This window comes from Canis lupus, chromosome 16, assembly GCF_011100685.1.
Source record: "Canis lupus familiaris isolate Mischka breed German Shepherd chromosome 16, alternate assembly UU_Cfam_GSD_1.0, whole genome shotgun sequence".
NCBI classification, from domain to species: domain Eukaryota; kingdom Metazoa; phylum Chordata; class Mammalia; order Carnivora; family Canidae; genus Canis; species Canis lupus.
The window spans coordinates 28,335,579-28,360,350 of record NC_049237.1 but is presented as its reverse complement, the minus strand read 5'-3'; the positions used below and the strand labels follow the sequence as shown (position 1 = coordinate 28,360,350).

Here is a 24,772-nt window from a genome sequence, read left to right as displayed (position 1 = left end):
TACTGTTTTTAATCACTTTTTTAATATAAGGACAGAATATTTGCAAGGAAGCCAAAGTTTGTTAATAATTTTTATAAGCCTAAAATAAATTTGAAGGAATCTGTGGTCATATCAAGTTGAAGGAGGGAAAAAAATAATTTAAAGAATTTTGGCAATGTGTTGACCCAAAAAAAAAGTTGTTTTCTAAATAGTCTGTTGTAATTTCTATGAGCCTGTGTATCTTTCAGCACTGATAACTTTGCCATTTACAGAGAGTAAGTTGTGAAAGTGAGATCAAGTATTTACTAGCGATCTGATCAATTTAAGTTTGAAGATAAACCTCAATCCTCAGTTGAGAATAAACCTGTGTGTTGGCTAGTGGCTGCTCTGTGTCTGTGAACTTAACTGCTACTTCTTTAGTTCTATTCAGTAGGGTTTGAGCCACTGTCTCTATTGCTTCCTTAGAAAAGAGGTAATAGCCAATCAGTTTCTGTTTGTATTTCCATTTCTTTTTATTTCTGTTTTTGTGTAAGCTGGTGATTGACTAGTCAGACTAACTCTACTTTCAAAGCCTCGAGAGTTTAATTGACCCCCTTCGTAAATGCAAAATGTTTTATTAATCACTCTCATATGCTGGACTAATTACCTTGGGTGCGTTGATAGCTGCAGGAATTGTTTTAGACAATACTAAAGGTGAGAATTTATATCTTAGTTTTATTTTCAGTCTTGCTAAATAAAGTCTTTGCATCTACTTTTTTATTAAAGAGAAATTCAGCAATAGCTAATATTAGGATAGGTGATAAAAAGAAATAAAACATCCCTCTGCAGTGAGTTAAGTACAAGATGACCCTAAAAATATATTCTGATGAATATCCCCATTATCAATGTAGAAACAATAAATTACTAATTTGTAAACATGGCATGATTCTTGATAGGTGTTATGGAAATTGATTATTTTAAAGAATCCATTCACTTCTGCAATTACCCTCTAGGGTAGAGATCCTTTCAGTTGACCCAAAACTCATTTTTATATCAAATAAGTAAAAAAGTCCATCTCTGCTCTGGTAAGCTGGCCAGTGTAAGGCTGCCAAATAAAATACATGATGCTTGGTTCAATCTGAATTTCATAGAAACAACTTTTAGCATTAGTATGTCTCAGATACTGCATGAGACATACTGAAAAATTATGTTTTCATATGACCCACACATTTAACTGAATATCCTGTATTAATTTATCTGCCAAATGTTGTAACCCTAGCCCAGCTTTCTCGGATTTTGTGGGGGTTTTTGTTTTTAAGATTTTACTTACTTATTCATGAGAGACAACAGAGAGGCAGAGACATAGGCGGAGGGAGAAGCAGGCTCCCCACAGGAAGCCTGATGCGTTACTCAATCCCAAAACCCCAGGATCATGACCTGAGCCAAAGGTAGATCCTCAACCACTAGACCACCCAGGTGTCCCTTTCTCAGATTTTTAATGGTGTCTCAAACTTCCTCTATTGGTTTGAAAGCCACTACACAAATAATATGAACTTAGAATTGAATAGCTAAGAATGTAGTTCCTGGGGTTAAACTGCCATGATACAGATCCCAGCTCTACCACTTCCTATGTATATGGTCTTTTTTTTTTTTTTTTTTTTTTAAGATTATTTATTCATGAGAGACACACAGAGGCAGGCTCCATGCAGGGAGCTCGATGTGGGACTTGATTCCAGGACCCCAGGATCACGCCTTAGGCCAAAGGCAGGGGCTCAACTGAGCTACCCAGGTGGCCTCCTATGTATATGGTCTTAAATTACTTAACCTCTCTGAACTTCAGTTTCTTCATCTATAAAATGGGTTGAATAGATTAAATGAAATCCTTCATGTGAGGGGGTTAGCAGTGGGCCTGGCATGTATGTTTTCAGTCATTTGGGGAAACAGCCTAGAAAGCACACAGTTATTTAAGTGGGTACCACTAAGTAGAAAGTCAAAGAAATGTGATGATAAGATTTCATATTGCACAGCGCAGAGAGGGAAAAGGGAACAATATTGGAAGGCAGCCAATATGTATGGAGAATGCATACATCTACGGAAATGTCATATGTACAAATAAGCAGGTGTGGTGGCCCTCTTAAAAAGGAATTCCCAGTTCTGGGCTCCGATTTGGGGGGAAAAAATTTTAAGAGGAGGCTAGCAAAACATGTTAAAACCAAAATTTAAAAAGTAAAAAAATAAAGCCCATAGGTTGGCCCCATAAAAGGCAGAAGGGGAATTTAATGACTTTACATTTATAAAAGTTGCATAAGAGTTGGCTAGGTCTTCTCAAGCTCCTCTGAGACCAATGAAGAGGAAATTAGTTTGCAAAATAGAGTATTTTTTAAAATTTCACCTAAGATTGGCTAAAATTTGAAATCAGTAGTTGTGTGCAAATAGAAAATAAATCCAGGGATTAGCATGGATAACATTTTCTTCTCTGATAGTCTTCAGAAATTGGGGAGATTCTATGTTGTTTGGGATGGTTTAAATGTCATTCTTTCTATATGAAAGATCAAATGATCTCTAAAGGTCTTCCCCAGGTCTCTGATTCCAGAATCTGTATTCACATTTCAAAAGCCAAATGTGAAAAAAAAAAAAAAAACCAAAAGCAAATGTGACAGTATGTTTGCTGAGCGATTGTTGTCATGGCTTCTCTACCTCAATTCATTTAAACTGGGACATGAGCATTATCTCTATGCTTCTCTTTAGAGCCAAGTAATCAGGCAACTATAATTTTCTATTTATCTTTTTTTAATCCCCCAAAAGAATCACAGTAAACTCAGAAGGAAGCAGTTTTTAAATCCATGAATGTTTTTCTCATAATTCATGGCCTCAGATGACAGGTGAATGTTTTAAACGCTTGATGACATTTATGGTGAAAGTATAATTTTTTTTATAAAATTCTTTATAAAATCTGTTCTTCTGGGTATTTGGCTTTTTAATCTCTTTCCCTCTTTGCCCTTGCAAACTGTTGGAGCAATTTGAAGATAGTACAGGTGATGAAGCGATTGTGGACCTTCATTTTTCAAGGACTAGTAGGAAAGAATGAAGTGTTAAATTAGATGATGTCCCAGAGTGTGGAAGAGAAGATTACTAAAAAACTAAGAAAAAAGTGGAATCCGATTCATTCAAAAGCATAGCTGAGAGGGAAAGACACTGGAAAATGTGAAATGAGACTAGGGTCACCTTGATCTTTTTATCTTTACTTCATTTTCTTAAGGTTATAGAAAAGCATCTTAGAAACGAATCCACCATTAAAAAGAAAGCCTGTCTTACTCATGCTGGTCTCTCCCCAAGTTACCTTTACAGAGAAACGCCTCTATGTAGATACGTAGACTGAATAGATTAGCAGGGTGGAGGAACTAACATTGATTGAAACTTTGCACTTGCTTTGGGGTAGCGCTCTGCTAAGTGTGTCGCACATGCTGTCTTGATTGATCACCACTGCACCTCAGAAGGGAAGGACTCCATTTTATAAATGAAAAATTGAGAACTTCAGTAACTTACCCTAGATCACAGTTTAGTGAGGAATCCAAGATTCAGTGTGTGTCAATTCTATGCCACCGGTGCCCAATCTTGGCACCACTATCCTTACTAACTTGAAATTTTAAGTCACTCTTCTGATGCCTTCTTGGGAGCCACACACACTTAGAATATGGGGAATGAAAGGAGGTTGACCTTAGAAGTCAAAGAAGACAACTGACCTATTAAATCTATTAAATGAAGACCCCTGCTGTTGTCATAATAACGTATCTCCTAGATTGTGGGTACATCTTTTAGATCTGATGAGGTATCTATAGTTTTTAAGATGTTTTCTTAAAAACACAGGGGCACCTGTGTGGCTCAGTCAGTTAAGCATCCAAGTCTTGATTTTGGCTCCGGTCATGCTTGATCTCAGGGTCCTGGGGTGGAGCCTTGCGTCAGGCTCTGTGCTGGGCATGGAGCCTGGTAAAGGTTCTCTCCCTCTGCAACACCCCGCGTGTCCCACTTGCTCAGCTCTCTAAGAAAAAAACGTGAAGTAGCCTGTCAGTTTATACCCGAGTTGAAAGGTGCTGGGCGGCAAGTCAGTGGTGGGAGGAGCAAAGGGGATTAGAGTGACCAGGATCGTGTGAAGAGATGTACAGAGGAAGGACTGGGTGAACCTGACATGCTTAAACTGACAGGCTCCAACTCTGCGTGAGCTCCGGGATGAGGCGGCGGGGCCGCAGGCGGCGCTGACCTCTGGAGACGCGGTCCCGAACCGAGGCGGCTGTGAGCAAGTACCACGAAACGGTCTCCCGGGGCCGGCGGACTCCACGGGTAGAGCTGGCGACGCCCGACCTCGGCCGTTAAGCTCAAGCCCCACTTGGGTGTGGAGATTACTCAAAAATAAAATCCTTAAAAAAAAAAAAAAAAAGACTCATTAAGTAGACCTTACTTTGGAGATACTGGGTTAAAGGTACCCATTGAAATGTTTTACTTTTTATGCCCCTGTCGGGGATGCCTTGTGTTCCGGCGCGGACCGCGACCTGGGCAGCCCCGGACTCCGGGGCCACAGGGATCAATGACCACACATTTGAACCACGCCGCCTTCCTGAGAAACAGCGTTCTTTTCTCTCATACCGGTTCCTCCACTAAGAGCCGTGTCTCCCGCCCTAGCGGCTTCGAGTCCCGGTCCCCGCGCGGACGTCTCGGTTCCCGGCTCTGACCGCCGGGGCCGACGGGCCCACCTGCGGGACGTCTGTAGAGACGAGGACCCCCGAATAGGCCGCGGCCTTTCGGAGGAAGCTCCCGCGGGGGCGGCGGTGGGGGCGGCTCCGGCAGCTGGACGCGGAAGGCTCCCATCGGGGGGCGCGCGGGGGGCACGGGAACCACGGCAGGCGGGCCTCCACGCCCCAGGCCCCCGCGTCCTCCCCAAAATGGCCGCCGCCGCGGGGCGGGGCCTGCCGCCCCGTCCCGCCCCCGCGTTGCCCGCTGTCGATTGGGTGAGCCGACTGGCTGGTGAACGGCGATTGGGCCCCACGAGACGTGCGCGGGGCGGGACCGGAAGGCGGTCTCGGCCTGGGGGTGCGGGGGTCCCCGCGCGGGTGGGTCCCGGGGGATGTGGAGAGCTGGCAGCATGTCGGCGGAGCTGGGAGTCGGGTTCGCACTGCGGGCAGTGAACGAGCGCGTGCAGCAGGCGGTGGCGCGGCGGCCGCGGGTGAGAATGGAGGCGCGGGGACGCTGGGCGGCCGCTTTGAGGAGGGAGGCCCCTGCGTAGGAGTGGGTCGTCACGGTGACGCAGAGCGGGTCTCCCGCGGGGACGGCGGCGCAGGTGGCGGAGCCCCCAGAAGGCTAGCCAGGGCTTTCTGGAGGTTGGCTCGGTTGGAGCTGAAAGTATCCACTACCCGAGGAAGTGACCGGCCCCCGGCATCGCGACCGTTGCCCGTCCCTCGCGTGGCGGGCTCCGCAGCCTTAGCAGACGGCCGCCGCGCGGCCCTGTGCCCCATCCACCACGGGGACACCTGCAGGAGGCCAGGTCTCCCGGGATCACGTGTGGGCAGCGCCTGACAGCTAGCGGATGCTCGTGGCGGAAAGCGGAGGTGGATTGGCCGCGCTCTGGAGACGGCGCTGCACGGGCACGTTTGGCAGTGCTCCCTCGCAGGGGCGAGCTGACATCCCATCCCAAGCGGTTTGCAGGAACGCTTTTCCTCCCCTTATCTCCTCTTGAAATTTCATTAGACCGAGGGCCAGTGTTTACTCCTCACACTGTAGGTTTAAGCTCGATGGTGTGGAGTGAGACACAACTGAACAAAAAGGTCAAACTCGGAATGTCAGAACTCAGAATGCTTTCCTGGAGCGGAACACCTTTATTAGTAGAGTCTTTGCTTGGCTACGAACTAGATGTTATCTTGAATTAAGTCACTTAACGACTCTGGCCCTGAGTTGTCTCATCTGCCGTAGGCAGTAAAATAAGCTCCGATTGCTTTAAGCTCACTGCTGGCCTTAATGTTCTATGATTCTCAGGGATTCTCCAAGAGAAGCTAGGGATTTCCCTGACAAACATCACTCAGGGAGGTTCTCCCAGCAAAGCTCCTCAGGCAGATGGGTTGCCTGTTCAGTTTTCTCTGGAAATCATCAATTCATCAACACGGTGGTATGACATGGTCTCATAAAGGCTGGTAATGCATCCCTGAGAAGGAAGAGGAAACGTCTTGCTAATAGCTCTGAGTCCTCAGGGCCTTTGAAAATACAGTGATTCTCATAAAATTAGCCACTACAATCATATAAGAAAAGGGCATTCAGGGTTTCTTCCATGTGGTGTTCAGAGACATGAAGTTATGCCTGTTTTAAGCCTGTTTACTTGTGGGTCTTTCTAAGCAGTAAAGTAATCCACATGAAGGAAGGACCCACTGTGTCTGGTGTCCTTCATTCATGTCTACGGAATCACCATGAGTGTATCATTGCTGCCCTCTCAAAAAAATGAGTCTCTGCTTCATTTTATACACAGGCAATAAAAGAGATCTTTGGAAAAAAAGAAAAGAAAATACAGTGGTTCTGTAAAAATAGCAGAGGGTGATGGCATACATGAAAACCGAGCTGCATGAGGATAGGTGGATTTCTTAATGCCTCTGTATGGATTAGGTTGAAGCAGAATGCAGAGAAGCTCTGCTTTTTATGTAATTGTTGTAAACCCCGGGGGGGGGGGGTCATCATATTGGTCTAATTCTGAGTCCAGAGTTTTTGATGTCCCTGCCTCAGTTCTGCTACTCGTTCTTGATTAGAATGAACAGTAAATTACATAGCTGCCCTACACAGACCACTTTTGAGAGTGGGGGGCAATATTAATCACTATGCCAGGACCAGAATAGGTTTCCAAAACGTAACCTTGGGGTTTTGGAAGCAAGAAGTGGCATCCCCTCTAGTCAGAGAGTAGTGCCTTCCCTTCATGAAGTGCTTCTTAAACCTCCAACCATGGTATGCAAGAGCATCATCTGGAGAGTTTGTTTAAAAAGCAGATTTTCAGACTCCCAACACCAGATATTCAGATTCAGTAGGTCTGGAGTGGTACCCAGATGATGCTGATGCAGTTGGTCAAAGACCACATTTTAAGGAAATACTGCTTTTACTTACCTACCTGAGAGAGATTAGATATTAAAGTAGCTAACACATTAAATTTGGATGCTATGCATTTGAAAGGCATCCGATCAACATTATTTGATACTGGTTTCTCTCCAATATTGGAATAATGGAGCTTACCCAATGTCAAGTGAAGACCTGTGCTGATTGAGTCTATGAGATCCATCTTATAGAACTTACTGGAATAATATTCCTAAATGTTCACTCATTTGGCTCTTTCCCTCTTGGCAGGATCTTCCAGCCATCCAGCCCCGGCTAGTAGCAGTCAGCAAAACCAAACCTGTGGAAATGGTGATTGAAGCCTACTGTCATGGCCAGCGCACTTTTGGGGAGAACTATGTAAGCCTTTTTCCAGTCTGCCTTTGGAAAAGTCATGATGGCCAGACTTCTGATTCCTTCTGTTTTTACCCTTTAGGTTCAAGAACTGCTAGAAAAAGCATCAAATCCTAAAGTAAGTGGATATCTGAATTCTTTTGAGTTTGTACTTAATCTTAGGCCTTCAGTTGAAAGTCACACCCACTTTGGTGGTTGAGTTTTACAGCAGGGTGAACTGGCGGTAGAAATGTCCACATTCACCTTGAACTCCAAATATTGCACAGCTAGATTTTCTTTCTCTATTAAAACTAAGACGGGCAGCCCTGGTGGCCCAGTGATTTAGCACCGCCTTCAGCCCGGGGTGCGATCCTAGAGACCTGGGATCGAGTCCCACGTCGAGCTCCCTACATAGAGCCTGCTTCTCCTTCTGCCTGTGTCTCTGCCTCTCTCTCTCTCTCTGTCATGAATAAATAAATAAAATTTTAAAAATCTTAAAAAAAAAACAAAAAACTAAGACTGTAGTTTTCTCCTTTGCAGCTTTTTGGTTGTGGTGATTTAGGAGCTTGCTGTAATCCTGGATCCTTTTGAGATTTGAACGCTTTAATCAGTTCATCCTTTTTTTCTTTTTTTTTTTAAAGTGGGCTCCACACCCAGTGTGTGGCTTGAACTCACGACCCTGAAATCGAGAGTCATGTGCTTTACCAGTTGAGCCAGCTAGATGCCCCATAATCAGTTCATCTTTAATGGATGATATCTAAAAGATGGAGAGAAGTGATGGGAACAAGGAAGAGAAACAGAGTAGAAGCCATAGGTTTTTCTCACTTAAGAGCCTGGCTAAAGATGGTGGTAGTGGTTTCTGCATAGACATGAACAGTCAGAAGGGTGTGTGTAAGGTATTTGAGCCAGCAAGGCCTTCATAAATTCTAAGTCAAACATGGTTACCTTTTTCTCTTCAGATTCTGTCTTCGTGTCCCGAGATCAAATGGCACTTCATTGGACACCTACAGAAACAAAATGTCAACAAATTGATGGGTAAGATAAATTTCTAAATATGAAGACAAAATCTCTTTATCATTATATTACTTATACTACTTTCTATGGAAAAGAGAACAGGTTTTAGAATAGTCCTAATTCACCTTTTGTGTTCTGGAGTTTTGGGGGAAAATAAATTTTAATTCTTAGTATAAAGTAAAAGCCTCATACCAACAACAGAATGAATTCACCATTGACTGGGTTGTTTATACTTGGAAACCTACCCTACTTGAAGATGCTAGGTATCATATGATAGTCTTTCAAATGAATTATAAGGAATTGTAGCTCATAAGATTTTTCAGTTGGCCAGGGAGACATTTTTGTCCTTTTCCCTTTAAATGTAAAGCTATAGGAGTGCCTGGGTGCCTCAGAAGCATCTGCCTTCAGCTCAGGTCATGATCTAAGGTCCTGGGATCGAGCCCCATGTTGGGCTCCCTGTTCAGTAGAGAGTCTGCTTCTCCCTCTCCCTCTGCTACTCCACTTGCTAGTACTCTTTCAAATAAATAAATAAATAAATAAATGTTTTTTAAAAATGAATAAATGTAAGGCTATAGTAAATAAAATATAATATACAATAAAACAAAAACAGTACATAATAAAATACAATATACAGTGAAATATAATACAGCAAAGTAAAATTAAATATTAACTACAGAAAGACTTAACTGTATGACAATGGCACGTGGAAGTCTGTTTGAGGAACCAAATACTTATTTCTCTCAACGTGCAAAATTAAAATAACCTGGTTTTTTATAGGCAGCTTTTTTTTTTTTTTTTTTTTTTTTTTAATGATAGTCACAGAGAGAGAGAGGCAGAGACACAGGCAGAGGGAGAAGCAGGCTCCATGCACCGGGAGCCCGACGTGGGATTCGATCCCGGGTCTCCAGGATCGCGCCCTGGGCCAAAGGCAGGCGCTAAACTGCTGCGCCACCCAGGGATCCCCTATAGGCAGCTTTTTTGAAGTATAATTGACCTAACGTAAATTATATATACTTAAAGTGCACAATTTGATTAGTTTCAACATATGGTTGTACTTGTGAAACCATCACAGCAAAGTAGTAAACACATTCATCACCCCCAAAAGTTTCCTTATACTCTTTGTAACCCCTCCTTCCTGCTTCCCCTCCGCCACCCTATCCCTCCTTCAGCACTACTTAACTTGCTTTCTATCACTGTAGATTAGTTTACCTTGTGGGGCACCTGAGTGGCTCTGTCAGTTGAGCATCTGCCTTCAGCTCAGGTCATGATACCAGGGTCCTGGGATCGAGCCTCATATTGGGTTCCCTGCTTAGCAGGGAGTCTGCTTCTGCCTCTCCTCATGTCTCCCCTGCCTCTCCCCCTGCTCCTGCTCTCTCGCTCTCTCAAATAAATAAACAAAATCTTTTTAAAATAGGGGGGAAAAATAGATTAGTTTACCTTAAGAGTTTTATATAAATGGAATCATAAAATATGTACTTTTATCAGTCTGACTTCTTCCACTCAGCATAATTATTTTAAGGTTCATAATATTGATTTATGTATCAGTAGTTCATTCCTTTTTGTTTACCCACTCACCTGTTGATGGACATTTGAGTTGCTTCTAATTTGGGGCTATGACAAAATTGTTATGGAGGTGAGGGGGAAAAATTGTCATGAACATCTTTATGTGGACTTTTTCTTTTAAGATTTTTATTAATTTATTAATTTGAGAGAGAGCATGCGTGCTGGGGTGGGAGAAGCCAGGAGAACAGAGGGAGAGGGACAAGCAGACTCCACATTGATCTTGGAGCCTGGTGCAAGGCTTGATCTCACGACTGTGAGATCATGACCTGAGCTAGCCGACTGAGACATCCAGGCACTTCTGGACTCTTTCTTACCTCTTGGAATAAATACCTAGGAGTAGAATGGTTGAGTCACATGATAAATATATGTTTAACATTTTTTATAATTCTGATAAAATATACATAACACAAAGTTTAGCATCTTCACTATTTTTAAGTATACAGTTCAGTGGCATTAAGTACATTCACATTGTTTGCAACCATCACTACTATATCTTCTATAACTCTTCCTCTCTCAGAACTGAAGCTCTATACCCATCATGTATGTTTAACTTTTGAAGAAACTGCCAGACTGTCCTCTAAAGTGGTTGTGCCATTGTACATTCCCACCAGCAGTGTTCAAGTTTCTCCACATCCTTGTCCACACTTAACACGGTCAATCTTTTAATTTTAGCCATTCTAGTAGGTATGTGCTGCTGCCCTTGCATTTCCCTAATGACTAATGATGTGGAACATCTTTTCACGTGTTTGCATCTGTTCACCTTCTTCAGTAAAGCCTCTATCAAAGTCTTTTGCCCATTTTCTAATTGGATTTTTTTACCTTTCAGAGAGAATTCTTTATATATTCTGGATACTAGTTCTTTATCAGATACATGCTTTGCAATATCTGCCACTCTATTGCTTGTCTTTTCATTTTCTTAACAGTGGCTTTTGAAGAGCAGAAGTTTTTAATTTGATGCAGTCCAATTATCAATTTAGATTTTCATAGACTATGCTTTCTATGTTGTGTCTAAAACATATTTCCCGGGGATCCCTGGGTGGCGCAGCAGTTTGGCGCCTGCCTTTGGCCTAGGGCACGATCCTGGAGACCCAGGATCGATTCCCACGTCGGGCTCCCGGTGCATGGAGCCTGCTTCTCTCTGCCTGTGTCTCTGCCTCTCTTTCTCTCTCTGTGACTATCATAAATAAATAAAAAATTTAAAAAAAATAAAAATAAAAAAATAAAACATATTTCCCTATGGTTCAAGTGACACAGATTTTCTCCTAGCAACTTTATATAGTGTTTGGTCTTATATTAGGCATATATTATTCACTCTGAGTTAATTTTAGTATATGGTTCAAGGTATGATTCTAAGTTGTTTTTATTCTTTAATATCTCATTGTTCCAATACTACTTGTTGGACAGTCTGTCCTTTCTCCATTGCATTCCTCTGTACCTTTATCAAAATCAGTTATCCATGGGTTTATTTCAAGACTATTTACTTGATCCACTGTTCTGTTTATCTTTTATACTAGTAGCATGCTATTTTGATTTACTGGAGCTTTATAATAATTCTTAAAAATCAGTAGTGTTGGGGCAGCCCAGGTGGCTCAGCGGTTTAGTGCCGCCTTTAGCCCAGGGAGTGGTCCTGGAGACCCGGGATCGAGTCCTGCATCGGGCTGCTTGCGTGGAGCCTGCTTCTCCTTCTGCCTGTATCTCTGTCTCTCTCTGTGTGTGTCTCTCTCATGAATAAATAAATTAAATCTTTAAAAAAAAAATCAATAGTGTTAGTCCCCAACTTTTTTCTTCTTTTTCAAAGTCTTTTTGGCTATTCTAGATCCTCTGCATTTCCATATAAACCAATTTATCAGTTTCTACCAAAACAAAACAAAAATCCTGCTAGGTATTTGATTAGAATTGTATTGAATCTATAGATCAATTTGGAGAACATTGGCATAGTAAAAATACTGAATCTCCCAACGCATTAATAAGGTATAGTTTAGTATTTATTTAGGTCTTCTTTAATTTCTCACAGTAATATTTTGCAGTTTTCTTTGTGCAGGATTTCCTCATCTTTTGTCTGATTTATATCTAACTTTTTCTTATGTTGATGCTATCTGCTGATACTATTATTGAGCTGTTAATTCAATTTCTGATTGTTACTAATATATAATAGTTGATTTTTGTTTTTTGTATATTTTGTATATTCATCTATCCTGCAACTTTATTAAACTCATGCTAGTAGTTCTACTTATTCTAGTAGTTTCTTGTTAGTTTTTTAAGTTCTACTTATTCCAGTAGTTTAAAGGGTTTTTGTTTTTTTTTTTGCAGATTTCATATAATTTTCTACATAGACAATTATGTTACCTGTGAACAATTCACTTCTTCCTTTCCAATCTGGATGCCTTTTATTTCTTTTTCTTGCCTTATTATACTAGCTAATACCTCCAATACAGTATTGAATAGAATTGCTAAGAGTGTGCATGCATGTTTTTATTGGTGTCTTTTATCAGAAGGAGGAATTTCCCTTCTGTACTAGTTTGCTGAGGATCGACCTAGTTTGATAAATCAAGAATCAGTGTTAGATTTAGTCAAATGCTTTTGCTGTATACATTAAAATAATCCTACAGTTTTTCTTTTTCAGTTTATTAACATGTTGAATTATATTTATTGAGTTTCAAATGTTAAACCTTGCCTATGAATAAACTCATTTGGTCAGGCAGTAGTATCCTTTTACTATAATGTTGCATTTGATTTGTCAAGTTTTGCTTAGAATGTTTGCATCTACATTCATAAGGGACATTGGTCTTTCACTTTCTTGTAATATCTTTTTTTTAGGTTTGATAACAGAATAATGCTGGCCTCATAGAATGAACTGGAAAGTATTCCCAACTCTTCAGCCTTTTGAAAGAATTTATGTGGAATTGGTATTCTCTTCCTTAACTGCATGGTAGAATTTACCACTGAGGCCTGGAATTGCTTTGTAGGAAGGTTTTTAACTATAATTTAAATTTTATTGATAGATTATTTACATAATCTGTTTTTTCTTGGGTGAGCTTTGTTACTTTATGTTTTGCAGGAGTTTGCCCAATTCATCTAAAGCAATGAATTTATGAGCATTCAGTTGTTTGTAATATCCCTTTATTATCCTTTTAATATCTGTAGAATCTGTAGTGATGTCAACTCATTCCTGATGTTGATAATTTGCTTCTTCTCTTTTTTCCCTAATCCATCTGGCTGAAGGTTTATCAATTTTATCAGTCTTTTCAAAGAACTAGTTTTAGTTTCACTAATTGTTCTCTCTTGTTTTATTAGTATAATATGTTTTATAAACAAAAATAATAATGATGTATTATAGGATTTATAGCATATGAAAAAGTAAAATGCATTGAAACAATGGCATACAAAATGGAAAGTAAGAAACAGAAGTATGCTATTATAAGGTTCTTAAGCTACATATGAAGAAGAATGACACCATTTTAAGTAGACTGTGTATGAGTTCAGCTTTAAAGCAACCAATAAAATAAAATTAAAAAAATAAAAAAATAAAGCAACCGATAAGCTAACCTGGCTGGCTCAGTCAGTAGAGCATACAACTTGATCTTAGGGTCATGAGTTCAAGGCCTATATTGGGCATAGAGCTTACTAAAAAATTAAATAGAATAAAGCAACCAATAAAATGACACAATGAAAAAAAAATGACACAATGGAGTTAGAGCTAATAAGTCAGCAAAGAAGATAAAGTGGAGTAATAAAAATATGTGAAATTGTGGTTTGATTTGCATTTCCCTAATGACAAATGAAGTTGAGCATCTTTTCATGTGTTTATTGGCCATTTGTACATCTTTGGAGAAATGTCTATTCAAATCCTTTGTGTGTGCTTTTAATTGAGCCTTTTTATTGTTTAATTGTAAAAGTTCTCTATATAGCCTAGGTACCAGTCCTTTATGACGTATATGATTTGCAAATATTTTCTCCCATTCTGTGGGTTATCTGTTTACTTTCTCCATGGTATCATTTGTAGCTCAGGAATTTTTCATTTTAATGTACTCCAATTTATCTCTTCATTCTTTTGTGGCATATGCTTTTGGTGCTATAGCTAAGAAATCCAAGGTCACAAAGAATTTTTTTTAAGTAATCTCTGTGCCCAGTGTGGGGCTTGAACTCACAACCTTGAGATCAAGAGTCAGATGCTCTACTGACTGAACCAGCCAGATGTCCCCAAGGTCACAAATATTTACTCCTGTTTTTTGTAAGAGTTTTAGAGTATTAAATCTCACCTTTGGGTCTGAGTTAATTTTTATGTATAGCCTAAGGAAGAGGGAGATGCAACTTCATTCTTTTTCATTGAACTTTTTTTGCACTTTCACCTTATTTTTTAGAGATATTTTTACTGACTATAGAATTCTACCTTGACAGTTTTGTCTTTCAGTACTTTAAAAATATTGCTCCACTGTCTTCACTTAACACTGTTTCCAGTGAGAAATATGCTGTCATCCTATCTTTGTTTCTCTGCATATATCATGGGGTTTTTTTTTCTCTTGCTACTTAAGATTTTTCTCATTATCACTGGTTTTGAGTGATTTGATTATGATGTGCCTTGGCATAATTTTTTCCACGTTTCTTGTACTTGGGGTTCATTGAGCTTCTTGGATCTGGTATTTGCAGTTCTAATCAAGTTTAGAATTTTTTCAACTATTGTTTCTTCACATATATTTTCTGCCCCCCACCTTCTCTTCTCCTTTGGGGACTCCAGTTATGTATTTAATCTGCTTGAGATGATTCCACAGCCCACTGATGCTCTTTTAATTTTTATGATTTATTTTCCCCTCTCTGTGTTTAACTTTGGGTAATTTCTTCAAGGTAACTAAGCTTTTCTTTAGCATTATCTAATTTGCCATTAATCCCATCAGTGGATTTTTCATCTCCTATTATGTTATAGTTTTCATACTTAGAAGTTTAGTTTGAGTCTTTTTTTTATATCCTCTATTTCTCTCTATAATTTTTAATAATTTTTAATATATGGATAGTTATAACTTTTAATGTGCTATCTACTGATTCTATTATTTTTGACAGTCTGGAGTAGTTTAACCATCATTATGTATCGTATTTTCCTGCTTCTTTGCCTGATCTTTTTTTTTTTTTTTTTTTTTTGGACAGCCAAACATTGTGAATTTTCTTGTTGGGAGCTGGTCATTTTCATATTCCCATTTCATATTCCATTTCATATTCCATTTCAATTCCTATTCCTCAACATTTTTGAGCTTTGTTTGGAACACAGTTATTGGGAACAGTGTGATCTTTTTAGGTCTTGCTTTTAAGATTAGTTGGTGTGACTGCAGCAGAGCTCAGTCTAGGGTTAATAGTTCCCCATTACTGAGACAAGACCCTCTGTATACTCTACCCCCAGTACCCCATGAATCTTGAGCATTCCAGCCTGTCTGGTGGAAATCAGCACTAGTCCATGCCCTCCATGAACATCAGGCACTGTTTCTTCTTTTTTTCTTTTCTTTTTTTTTTTTTAAGATTTTATTTATTCATGAGAGACACAGAGAGAGAGAGAGAGGCAGAGACACAGGCAGAGGGAGAAGAAGCAGGCTCCATTACAGGGACTCGATCCTGGGACTCCAGGATCACACCCTGGGCCAAAGGCAGGCACTAAACTGCTGAGCCACCCAGGGATCCCCGGCACTGTTTCTCCTAATCCTTTCAAATATTTCTATACTCAGCCATGGCTGATTTCCTCACATGCACGTGCTGATCCATACCCAGCTGCGTTCTGGAGGGGAGCCCTTCACAAATCACCAGTGATCTCTCTGTGTGCAGCTGTCTCTTCTCCTAAATTCTGCTCTGTGAACTCTAGCTACTTTCCAGATTCTCAGTCATGTCCTCAACTCAGGGTCCACGCTCTTCCTGTGCTCCCCTTCCCTGCGCCACATTCTAAAAACTCTAGGCAGTAACCTGGGGCAACTGGGCTCACTCTATTTGTTTCTCATCCCTCAGAGGTCACTGTCTTCCATACCCATTTCTTGTAAACCATGGTTTCATGTATTTTGTCCATTTGGTTGTTCAGGTAGGGTAAATCTGACCCCTGAATTTGTTGGGAAGCAGAAGTCTACTATATTATTATTAAAAGCTGTTTCAAGGGACACCTGGGTGGCTCAATGGTTGAGCATCTGCCTTTGGCTCAGGGCGTGATCATGGAGTCCCGGGATCAAGTCCCCTATTGTGCTCCCTTCATGAAACCTGCTTCTCCCTCTGCCTACATCTCTGCCTCTCTCTGTGTGTCTCCCATGAATAAATAGATAAAATATTTTTTAAATGAAATAAAATAAAGGCTGTTTCATATCAGATATGGGGGAAGTAGGAAGCCTATATATACTTAATAAATGGCAACAAGACAATCAGCTTTTTATTAAAGAAATAATTAAATTAGAATCCCTTCCTCAGTGTAAATTCTAGCTAAATTAAAGAATATTAACTTGAATATCAAAACTATAAAAGTATTAGAAGAAAATATAGAAAAATATGTTTATTTTTTCAGACTGATGAAAGGCCTTTCTAAATAAAATAAAATCTGGAAGCCATAAAAGAAACAATTAGCACATTTGCTTATAAAAATTAAAGCTTTCTATAAGTCATAGCAAAAGAGAAACATAGATTGGTAGTTAATACTTTTTAAAAGGGGAAGAATGTCCATAATGCATAAAGAACCATATGTATTTTTTTAATCTGTAAGAAAAACCTAGGGAAAAACTAAGAATAGGCCATTTATAAGGATAAAATATACAGCCAGTAATCAAATGAAAAATGCTTACCTTTAATAAAAGAAATGCAAAATATAATAATAAATTCTACTTTTCACCAAACAGGTTTGCAAAAAATTAAAAGGCTGCTAATATCCAGTGTTTTGAGAGCATGAGTAAATGAGCACTCCACATTTTGCCAGGAAGATTCTAAAGTGATAGGGCGTTTTTGGATTTCTAGTATCTAACACAGTTTTAATTGTACTTCCTCTATAATCATTTCAGTTCTTGCTGTCCTATAGCAACTTGTATATGTGCACAGAGATCTGTGTCTAAGCTTTGGTTTTGTAGTAAAAAAGAAAAAATGTCTATTAATAAGAACAATGGTAAGTAAATTGTGATCATCTATTCTGTGGAATGTTGCAGTTGTTGAAGTACCAGTGGATTTATGGTATTGATGTAAAAAAAAAAAATTTCCAACATGTATTGCTAACTGGAAGCAAGCAACCCGTAAAACATTTACTGTGAGCAGGGCTGGCTCAGTCGGTAGGAGCACACGACTCTTGATCTCAGGGTTATAAAAGTTCAAGCCCCACGTTGAATGTAGATCTAAGATCTTAATAAGATATTTAGGGGAAAAAAATTTAGTATGATCCAATTTGTATGTTATTTCAAAAATTACCAGGAAATTATATATCTGGGATGTGTGTGTATTTGATTGGGTGGAAATACACTAAAATACATCTGGAAAAATCCTCATCCCAACAGTAATAGTGGGAGTTTCTAGGGTCAGAGCTTTGAGTTTTTATCGCATGTTGCTTTTTTTTTTTTTTTTTTTTTTACACCAAGCACATCTACTCTTGTCTCTTTTAAATACATTTTTTTTTTTTAAAGTGAAGTAGTCTGAGCTCAAATTCAGCATTAGGAATTTGAGTCATGGAACACGTGGGTGGCTCAATTATTTAAACAGCTCAGGTCATGATCTCAGGATCCTGGGATGAAGCCCCTGGGTCAGACTCCCTGCTCAATGGGAAGTCTGCTTTCCCTCTCCCTCCAACCCCCCCCCAAAAATAAATAAATAAAATCTTTTTAAAAATATGGAATCAGTTTACCATTGTTTAAATCACAGCTCTAATATCTGTTAGTTTTGTAAACTTGAATAAACTTTAGCCTTCCTGAGTCTCAGTTTCCCCATTGGTAAGATGGAGGTAAAAATAGTGCTTCATGAACCATGGTAAAGATTAAAAAGCAATAATATAGGGCAGCTCTGGTGGCGCAGCGGTTTGGCACCGCCTGCAGCCTGGGGTGTGATCCTGGAGACCTGGGATCGAGTCCTGCATCGGGCTCCCTGCGTGAAGCCTGCTTCTCCCTCTCCCTGTGTCTCTGCCTCTCTCTCTGTGTCTATGAATAAATAAATAAAATCTTTTTTTAAAAAAAGCAATAATATATGTACAGGGGTTAGCAAATTGCCTGGGGCATCTCAGTGATCAGAGCAGGCTGCTGATGTTGCCGCTTCTGTCTTCATTATCATGTATCTCAAGCAAGACACACTTCATGTCACATGCATCTTTGGAAAAGGAGATGGTTTCGCTGACATCAGCGGCTCCCATAGCTGTCAGTGTTTGGGTCATTCCAATGTCCTTATTGAATAAGAGCATCCCCATTCCACGGTTTCAGAACATGACGTTATCATGCCAGGGAAGCACTTTGGCCTCCACTGTTATCCTTCCTTTTTTGTCACTTGCCCCGGCTCTCACAGTGTGAACTGAGATTTGGTCCCATCAAGCATGTTCTTAGGAATCTCCACAATTACCAGCCTTTTGAAGCCCGGGGGTGCGTGTGCCGCCTGGTTGCAATATGTCAGCCTCTGTCTCCCCAGTTGGTCCTTTCTGATGAGACAGCAGCGGGCCCACATTGGAACTGACATCTAGTGAAACTGTCACATAAGTCTCAGCAGGACTGAGACTTACTGTCTTGTTCTTTTTCTGGGAAATTGTTCTCCCAGCCACCAAGTCAAAGACTGGTTGTGTATTTCTTGCTGCTAGTAGGGTGAGTGAAGAATTACCTTGCCTCTTTTTCATTACAGCCGTCCCCAATCTCTTCATGCTGGAAACAGTGGATTCTGTGAAGTTGGCAGACAAAGTGAACAGTTCGTGGCAGAAAAAAGGTTCTCCCGAAAGGTTAAAGGTTATGGTCCAGGTTAACACCAGTGGAGAGCAGAGTAAGTGAGCAGACCTGAACTGTAGATTTTTCTTCCCGTAGGATGGTTGAAGGTCAGAAAGAATGACAAGCCTGAGTATGTGATAGCTAAGGTTCTAGAAGGAAATCACAGGCCTTTAAGAAAACTGTTTCCTGTAGAATCTAGATGGCACAGTGACATCTAAGCCAGTCCACATATGATTCTTTCATATATCGTGGTTTCTTAATTCTTAATTTTTTGGTGGCCCAGAATAGGACGAGCCAGGAAGGGGACTGTGACTTAGATCTGAAAATTCCCAAAAGTCCATCACTCCTAAAAGAGATGGCAGAGTTACACATGTAATACTCAGGTGTTGAAATCAGACCTTGGGTTTGAGCTCCAGCACTTTCCAGCATTGTAACCTTGGGCAAGTTACCTAACCTCTCTCTACCTCAGTTTCCTTGGCAGACAGTGATAGTCATAACAGTGCCTACATTAGAGGGTGTCAGGAGGATTGAAAGTGGTAATGTGGGTAGAGCTGTTGGCAGAGAACCCTGCACAGCTTACTTGCTAGCACTTGTTAAGAGTATTTACAGGTCAGTCATTCGCTTGCGACCAGCCGAGCACCAGTATTCACCATACTGTAACATGAAGGAACATGGTGTACACTGTTTTCCAGATAGGCCCTCAGGCCAGGCTTCCTGGGTTCAAATCCCAGTTGTGCAGTTTCTAGTGGTGTGACTTTGGACAAGGTACTGAGCCTCCCTGTGCCTCAGTTTCCTCATCTTTAGAATGGAGAGAGTACTTACCTCGTGGTTATTGTATTAAGTGAAAAGCTGTTAGGACTTGGCACATGTGCCTGACATATAAGTGTTCTGTAAATTTTAACAATTATCATTGTTTCTACATGCACCTAGATTATAATGTTGTCAGCATAGGTACATCTGAAATTGGCTCCAGGTCAAGTCTGTGACATCATTTCTTGATAATTAGCTGTAATCTACTATAATTAAAGATTAAAGTGGATGTTCATAGCCTCTCCATTTGAAAAATGAGGGAAAGAGAATATAAATATTCCTTATAACTGCATAACAATAACATCATTTGCTGCAGATTCCTCCTCCAGTTATTAATTAGCAAGTTCCAATTCATTTTGCAAATGCATAGTGAAAACTGTGTGATATATGCTTCATTTTAAAACATTTACAGTGGGGATCCCTGGGTGGCTCAGCAGTTTAGCGCCTACCTTCAGCCCAGGGTGTGATCCTGGCGTGCCAGGATCGAGACCCACATCAGGCTCCCTGCATAGAGCCTGTTTCTCCCTCTGCCTGTGTCTCTGCCTCTCTCTCTCTCTATGTCTCTGATGAATAAATAAATGAAATCTTAAAAAATAAAAAATAAAATAAAACATTTACAGTTGTAATAAATTAATGAAATCAGAGCTAGGAAAAGAATCCTCCAGTGAATCTGGCATTTTGGCTACATGAGTCTTCTTGGGGTCCCAAGAAAAAGCAATGCTTTTTTCTTTTCCCTCTGCTTCAGCTGTTCTCAGCTCAGATCACTGAGATTCAGATGATCATTACTTAGAACCTGACCAGAAGGGAAGCAACATAGACAAAGACTTCAAAAATAAAGTTACTCTGTAGGACTTGATATGTTTTTTTCCAAAAACGTATCTCTTGCCCGAAAGTCACCTCCTCTGTTATCAAGATGGGATGAAAGTGAAGCCTTCCTCTGGCCAGGTCAAACAGTTTGGTACAAGTGTCTTCTGTTCCTTTTTGTGAAGGTAAACATGGCCTTCTGCCTTCAGAGACAGTATCCATGGTGGAACATATAAATGCCAAGTGCCCCAGCCTAGAATTTGTGGGGCTGATGACCATAGGAAGCTTTGGACATGATCTCAGTCAAGGACCAAATCCAGACTTCCAGGTACTGGGGTCCGAGGATGGGAGGGATTGCTCATGCACTAAGGAAGCATCTTAGCGAAATGCTTTTGCAGGACTGGCTGTTGTAATAAGCTTCAGAGACACCCCAGATATTGCCTGTCTGGGGTTATAACCCTCTTCTGAACTCTTCTCGTAAGGAAAGGAGAAAATAGATTTCCAGAACCCTACAGACCTTTCTCAGCCCCACTTGAACCTGGTTAAAACACAGTCTTCAGAGAAAATGAGTTCTTTTCTTCATTTCCATCAGCTGATCATTTTTTGATTTTTTTTTTTTTTTTTTTTAAGTAGAACCATGTACTCAAAAACTCTTTGGATAACTTCTGGAAACTTTGGCAGGCCTTGAAACCAATGAGGAATCAGTAACCTTCAGCAGAGATGTTCAGATTCAGCCACTTTAAAGATCCTTAGAGAAGGCAGGAATAAAATAAATGTCATGCTTGTCTGTCAGGTGTTACTCTCCCTCCGAGAGGAGCTGTGTAAAAAGCTGAGTGTCCCTCCTGAGCAGGTGGAGCTGAGCATGGGCATGTCCATGGACTTCCAGCATGCAGTAAGTGTCCTCCCAGGTGCCTTTATTTGCCTCAAGGGGAGGGTCCCAAAGGCCACAGCAGAAAGTAGGTTTTACCAAAAAAAAACCTTTGAAACACCTCATCATAGCAATAGGGCCCCCAATAGCAGTGGCTGTCAACTGTTCCAACATCCCCCACCCCCTGCTTTTCTGAAATGAAATGTGTGGAAATTATAGCCTGACACATAACTTTTTAAAACTCAGTATCATTCCATAAGTGGATTCTAAAGAAATAAGAAGGGGTGCCTGGCTGGCCTGCTCAGTAGAGCATGTGATTCTCGATCTCAGGGTCGGGACGTCAAGCCCCATGGTGGGTGTAGAGATTACCTAAAAAGAAAGGGGGGGTTAAACTATAATATTTTTTAAGTTTATCTATTTTTAAGTAATCTTTACACCCACCATGGAGCTTGACCTCATGACCCCAAGATCAAGAGTCACATGCTCTATCCACTAGGCCAGCGAGGCGGCCCTTAACTATAATTTTTTGAAAAGGCAATGCACTGTGTAATGTTTGGGCATGGATATGTGAGTGTCATAATGACGAAGTCTGAAGTTAATCTTATGGGTAGCTTCACTATGAGTGCAATGGCTATAACTATATACTGATAAAGGCGTGCTGCTTTGGCACCTCAAATATATGTTTTTCAGGACTAGTAAATAACTTGATAAGTGCTAAAAGAAAGTATAAACTTCACTCTGTGTATCCAGTAGTTGCACTCTTGGGAAATCACATATATGAGAACAGTGCAAAAATACTTTGTGTTTATAAGTAAAATGGAATTAGATCCTGTGCTCAAACAATCAAGAGAAGGTTTTTTCAACTGCCTAACCCTGGAACATTAGAAAGGGGTGTGGGCTGTAAGATGCAGTGTGACATCTAACATCCCTGGCCCCAACTAAATGGCATTCATATTCCCTAATCACGGTGACAGCCAAGGAAATGCTTATTTCTCAAACACACCCAAGACGTAGGATGACACCAAGGTTAACCACTGCCCCGTGACCCTCTTCTGCTCCGTTATCGTTTTTCATGGAAGAATGAGAGGCACAGGTTCAGCGTTGGCTGCATTATTTTAAACTCAGGCCTTGATGCTTTCTCTTCTTCCCCACAGATTGAAGTAGGATCTACGAATGTCCGAGTAGGAAGCACCATTTTTGGAGAACGAGATTACTCCAAGAAACCTCCCTTAGACAAGTCCGCTGCAGACCTGAAGACCCCAGTGGAAGTGGCGCAGGCACACTGAGCCCAGCACAAACAGCTGTGGCTCCCATCCCGTGGGCTGGTCCAGGAAGACTAACTATGCACTCACCTGGAATTCCATTTTGATGTCCCCTGTGTTACAGCACAGCAACACTCTCCTTGTAACCTGGAGAGAGCATGCTGATGACTGTGTGTATTGACAGGAACCATCTGTACTTAGGATCTGGTGTAACAAGCTCACTGCAGATAGCAGTTTTGGATTGGATTTGAGAAATCCTGACATTTCCACAGGACAGATACCAAATCAGTAGCCAGGCATCGAGTTCAGTTTTGAATCCTGCCCAGGAACACCAACCAACCCATGAATGCCTTTCCCAGATTAAAATGTGGCCACTGATGCCTATAATCACCAAAGTGAGAGGGATTCGCATTTGTCATCTCCCTTAATAGAAAATTTTCTCCTACAAACCCCTCCTGAGTAATTGTCTTTGTTGCTGTGGAGCGAAGTGATTGCTGGCCCCAGTTCCACCACCCCCCACCCCTCCCCGCCAGTAAATATTGTCTCTACTCTGGAATGACTGTACAGGTACCCCTCCAAACCCAAATCATTGCGGATAAGAGTTTATGGCATTGGCCACCTTGTGGTGTTGATCCTGAAAATCACAGGGGTGACATAAATGGGCTTGGGCCTTTCTCACATCCTCCTGAAGAGACAGGGCTCTGAGCTTTTTCTCAGTGACAGGAAGTCAAGGCTGTGATTTCTTCACCATAATCCTTTTAATGGTGATTTCTCATCAAAGACCAGTGAATCTCCTAGCTCCCCAGAGATTGCTTCAAGGCTAGTTCAGGTTTGCAGTTTCGACAAGGCCTGGCTTTAAGGTTCCCGTCCCTGCGACCATTCCCCAGGCACATCTATAACCTCCCCTCCCCTGCTACATTGATAAGCCAAAATTTTGTAACTTCTTGATTGTTAATAAAGTAGCAAGATATTCAAAAACCAGAAAGCACAATCCTCAGATTCATAACAGATGACTTCAGTCTGTTTAGTTCCTAGATGTCTTTTTCCTTATTTATTTAAGCCCCAGTCTTTAATTTCATGAAACAACTTTCAGAACCTGCTGCTGCTGCTGAATGTAATTTTGTAAAACTTAAAACCATTATGATTAGTTTCAGTCAGAACTCTAACATGATGTTCCAGAGTATATTAAATAAAAATGTGAATTTGAATTATACCATCTGTGCCAATTATAAAGCAATTAAAAGATTTATTTTCTAAGACCTGGTGTAATGAGTGAGTCTAACAGGAACAGGGCATTGGAGCCAACACGTAGCAGCTGTGCCCGTCACTTGACACCGTGCCACCCGAGCTTTAGAGGAAGACTTCCCTTGGGTCATAGCTGTAGCCAAAGGCACACCGTGGATGAGAGAGGAATTCTGAACTTCTAAAGGCAAGAAAATGAAATGTCCATATTTCAGCAATTAAAAGGAAGGTTCCCTCTTGCTGCAAGAACCTCTTTTAAACGGCCCCTAGGTGGCGACATTGGTTAGCCTGTGGGGCCAGATTTCCTGGGAGGGGTCCCTCACCCTGAGTCTCAGTCCTTCAATGGGCAGGAAAGGAGGCCAAAGAGAACACGATTTTTCCAAGTGATAGGATTGCATCTTGCAAAGACACTAGGTTCCCCCAGATACCTCATTTCTCTGCTAACTGGACCAGGGGTCCGAGGGTGGCTGCAGAACACTTTGGGAGAGGTGAACTGGTCTAAGCTTTTTTTTTTCTTTTAAAGATTGTTAGCTTTTTTTTTCTTAAGATTTATTTATTTATTCAGAGAGAGGCAGAGAGGCAGAGGGAGAAGCAGGCTCCATGCAGAAAGCCTGACGTGGGACTCGATCCTCGGTCTCCAGGATCACACCCCGGGCTGCAGGGGGCGCTAAACCGCTGCGCCACAGGGCTGCCCTGGTCTAAGCTTTTTAATAAAGAACTCTCTGGATTGTGCCTAGAGATTGGAAACAATGAAGGAGGCAAGCCAGGGGAGGGTGAATCAAACCCAGATAAGGAAAGGAAACCAAAGTAGGTCTGTCCAGTATACCCACAGCGGGTATGGGCCTTTGGCAGAGAGAAAAGCGAGCAAAATTATGACTTTGATTTGTTATATGGGAGAGGCAGCAGGTCCG

The 24,772-nt window shown here is 41.0% G+C and overlaps 2 protein-coding genes across 8 annotated transcripts; one reads left to right on the top strand and one right to left on the bottom strand.

Annotated features, from left to right (window-relative positions):
• Positions 1 to 3: 3 nt before the first annotated feature.
• LOC102151461 (proline-rich protein 2-like) lies at positions 4 to 6,121 on the bottom strand. 5 transcript variants are annotated; one of them, XR_005371465.1, is made up of 3 exons: positions 4,600 to 4,917; positions 3,832 to 4,373; positions 4 to 3,029 (listed from the first exon to the last, which is right to left on the bottom strand). XR_005371465.1 is itself a non-coding variant. In XM_038560116.1 (2 exons), the coding sequence occupies exons 1-2, from the start codon at positions 5,095 to 5,097 to the stop codon at positions 4,356 to 4,358; spliced, it is 516 nt and encodes a 171-aa protein (XP_038416044.1). In that variant the 5' UTR covers positions 5,098 to 5,477; the 3' UTR covers positions 4,012 to 4,355. The 5 variants fall into 5 exon arrangements, 1 of the variants encoding a protein (XP_038416044.1); XR_005371463.1 differs by having other exon boundaries at positions 3,505 to 4,373; positions 4,600 to 4,916; XR_005371464.1 differs by having other exon boundaries at positions 674 to 3,997; positions 4,217 to 4,373; positions 4,600 to 4,918.
• Positions 5,019 to 23,876, top strand: PLPBP (pyridoxal phosphate binding protein). Of its 3 annotated transcripts, none has more exons than XM_038560114.1 (8): positions 5,019 to 5,176; positions 7,327 to 7,434; positions 7,511 to 7,546; positions 8,367 to 8,442; positions 18,796 to 18,930; positions 20,675 to 20,817; positions 21,283 to 21,381; positions 22,512 to 23,832. In XM_038560114.1, exons 1-8 carry the CDS (start codon positions 5,078 to 5,080, stop codon positions 22,641 to 22,643), a joined length of 828 nt encoding a protein of 275 aa, XP_038416042.1. In that variant the 5' UTR covers positions 5,019 to 5,077; the 3' UTR covers positions 22,644 to 23,832. The 3 variants fall into 3 exon arrangements, with proteins under 3 accessions (XP_038416042.1, XP_038416043.1, XP_038416041.1); XM_038560113.1 differs by lacking the exon at positions 5,019 to 5,176 and adding an exon at positions 5,512 to 5,647; XM_038560115.1 differs by lacking the exons at positions 5,019 to 5,176; positions 18,796 to 18,930 and adding an exon at positions 5,496 to 5,647 and having other exon boundaries at positions 22,512 to 23,876.
• The last annotated feature ends 896 nt before the right edge of the window (positions 23,877 to 24,772 follow it).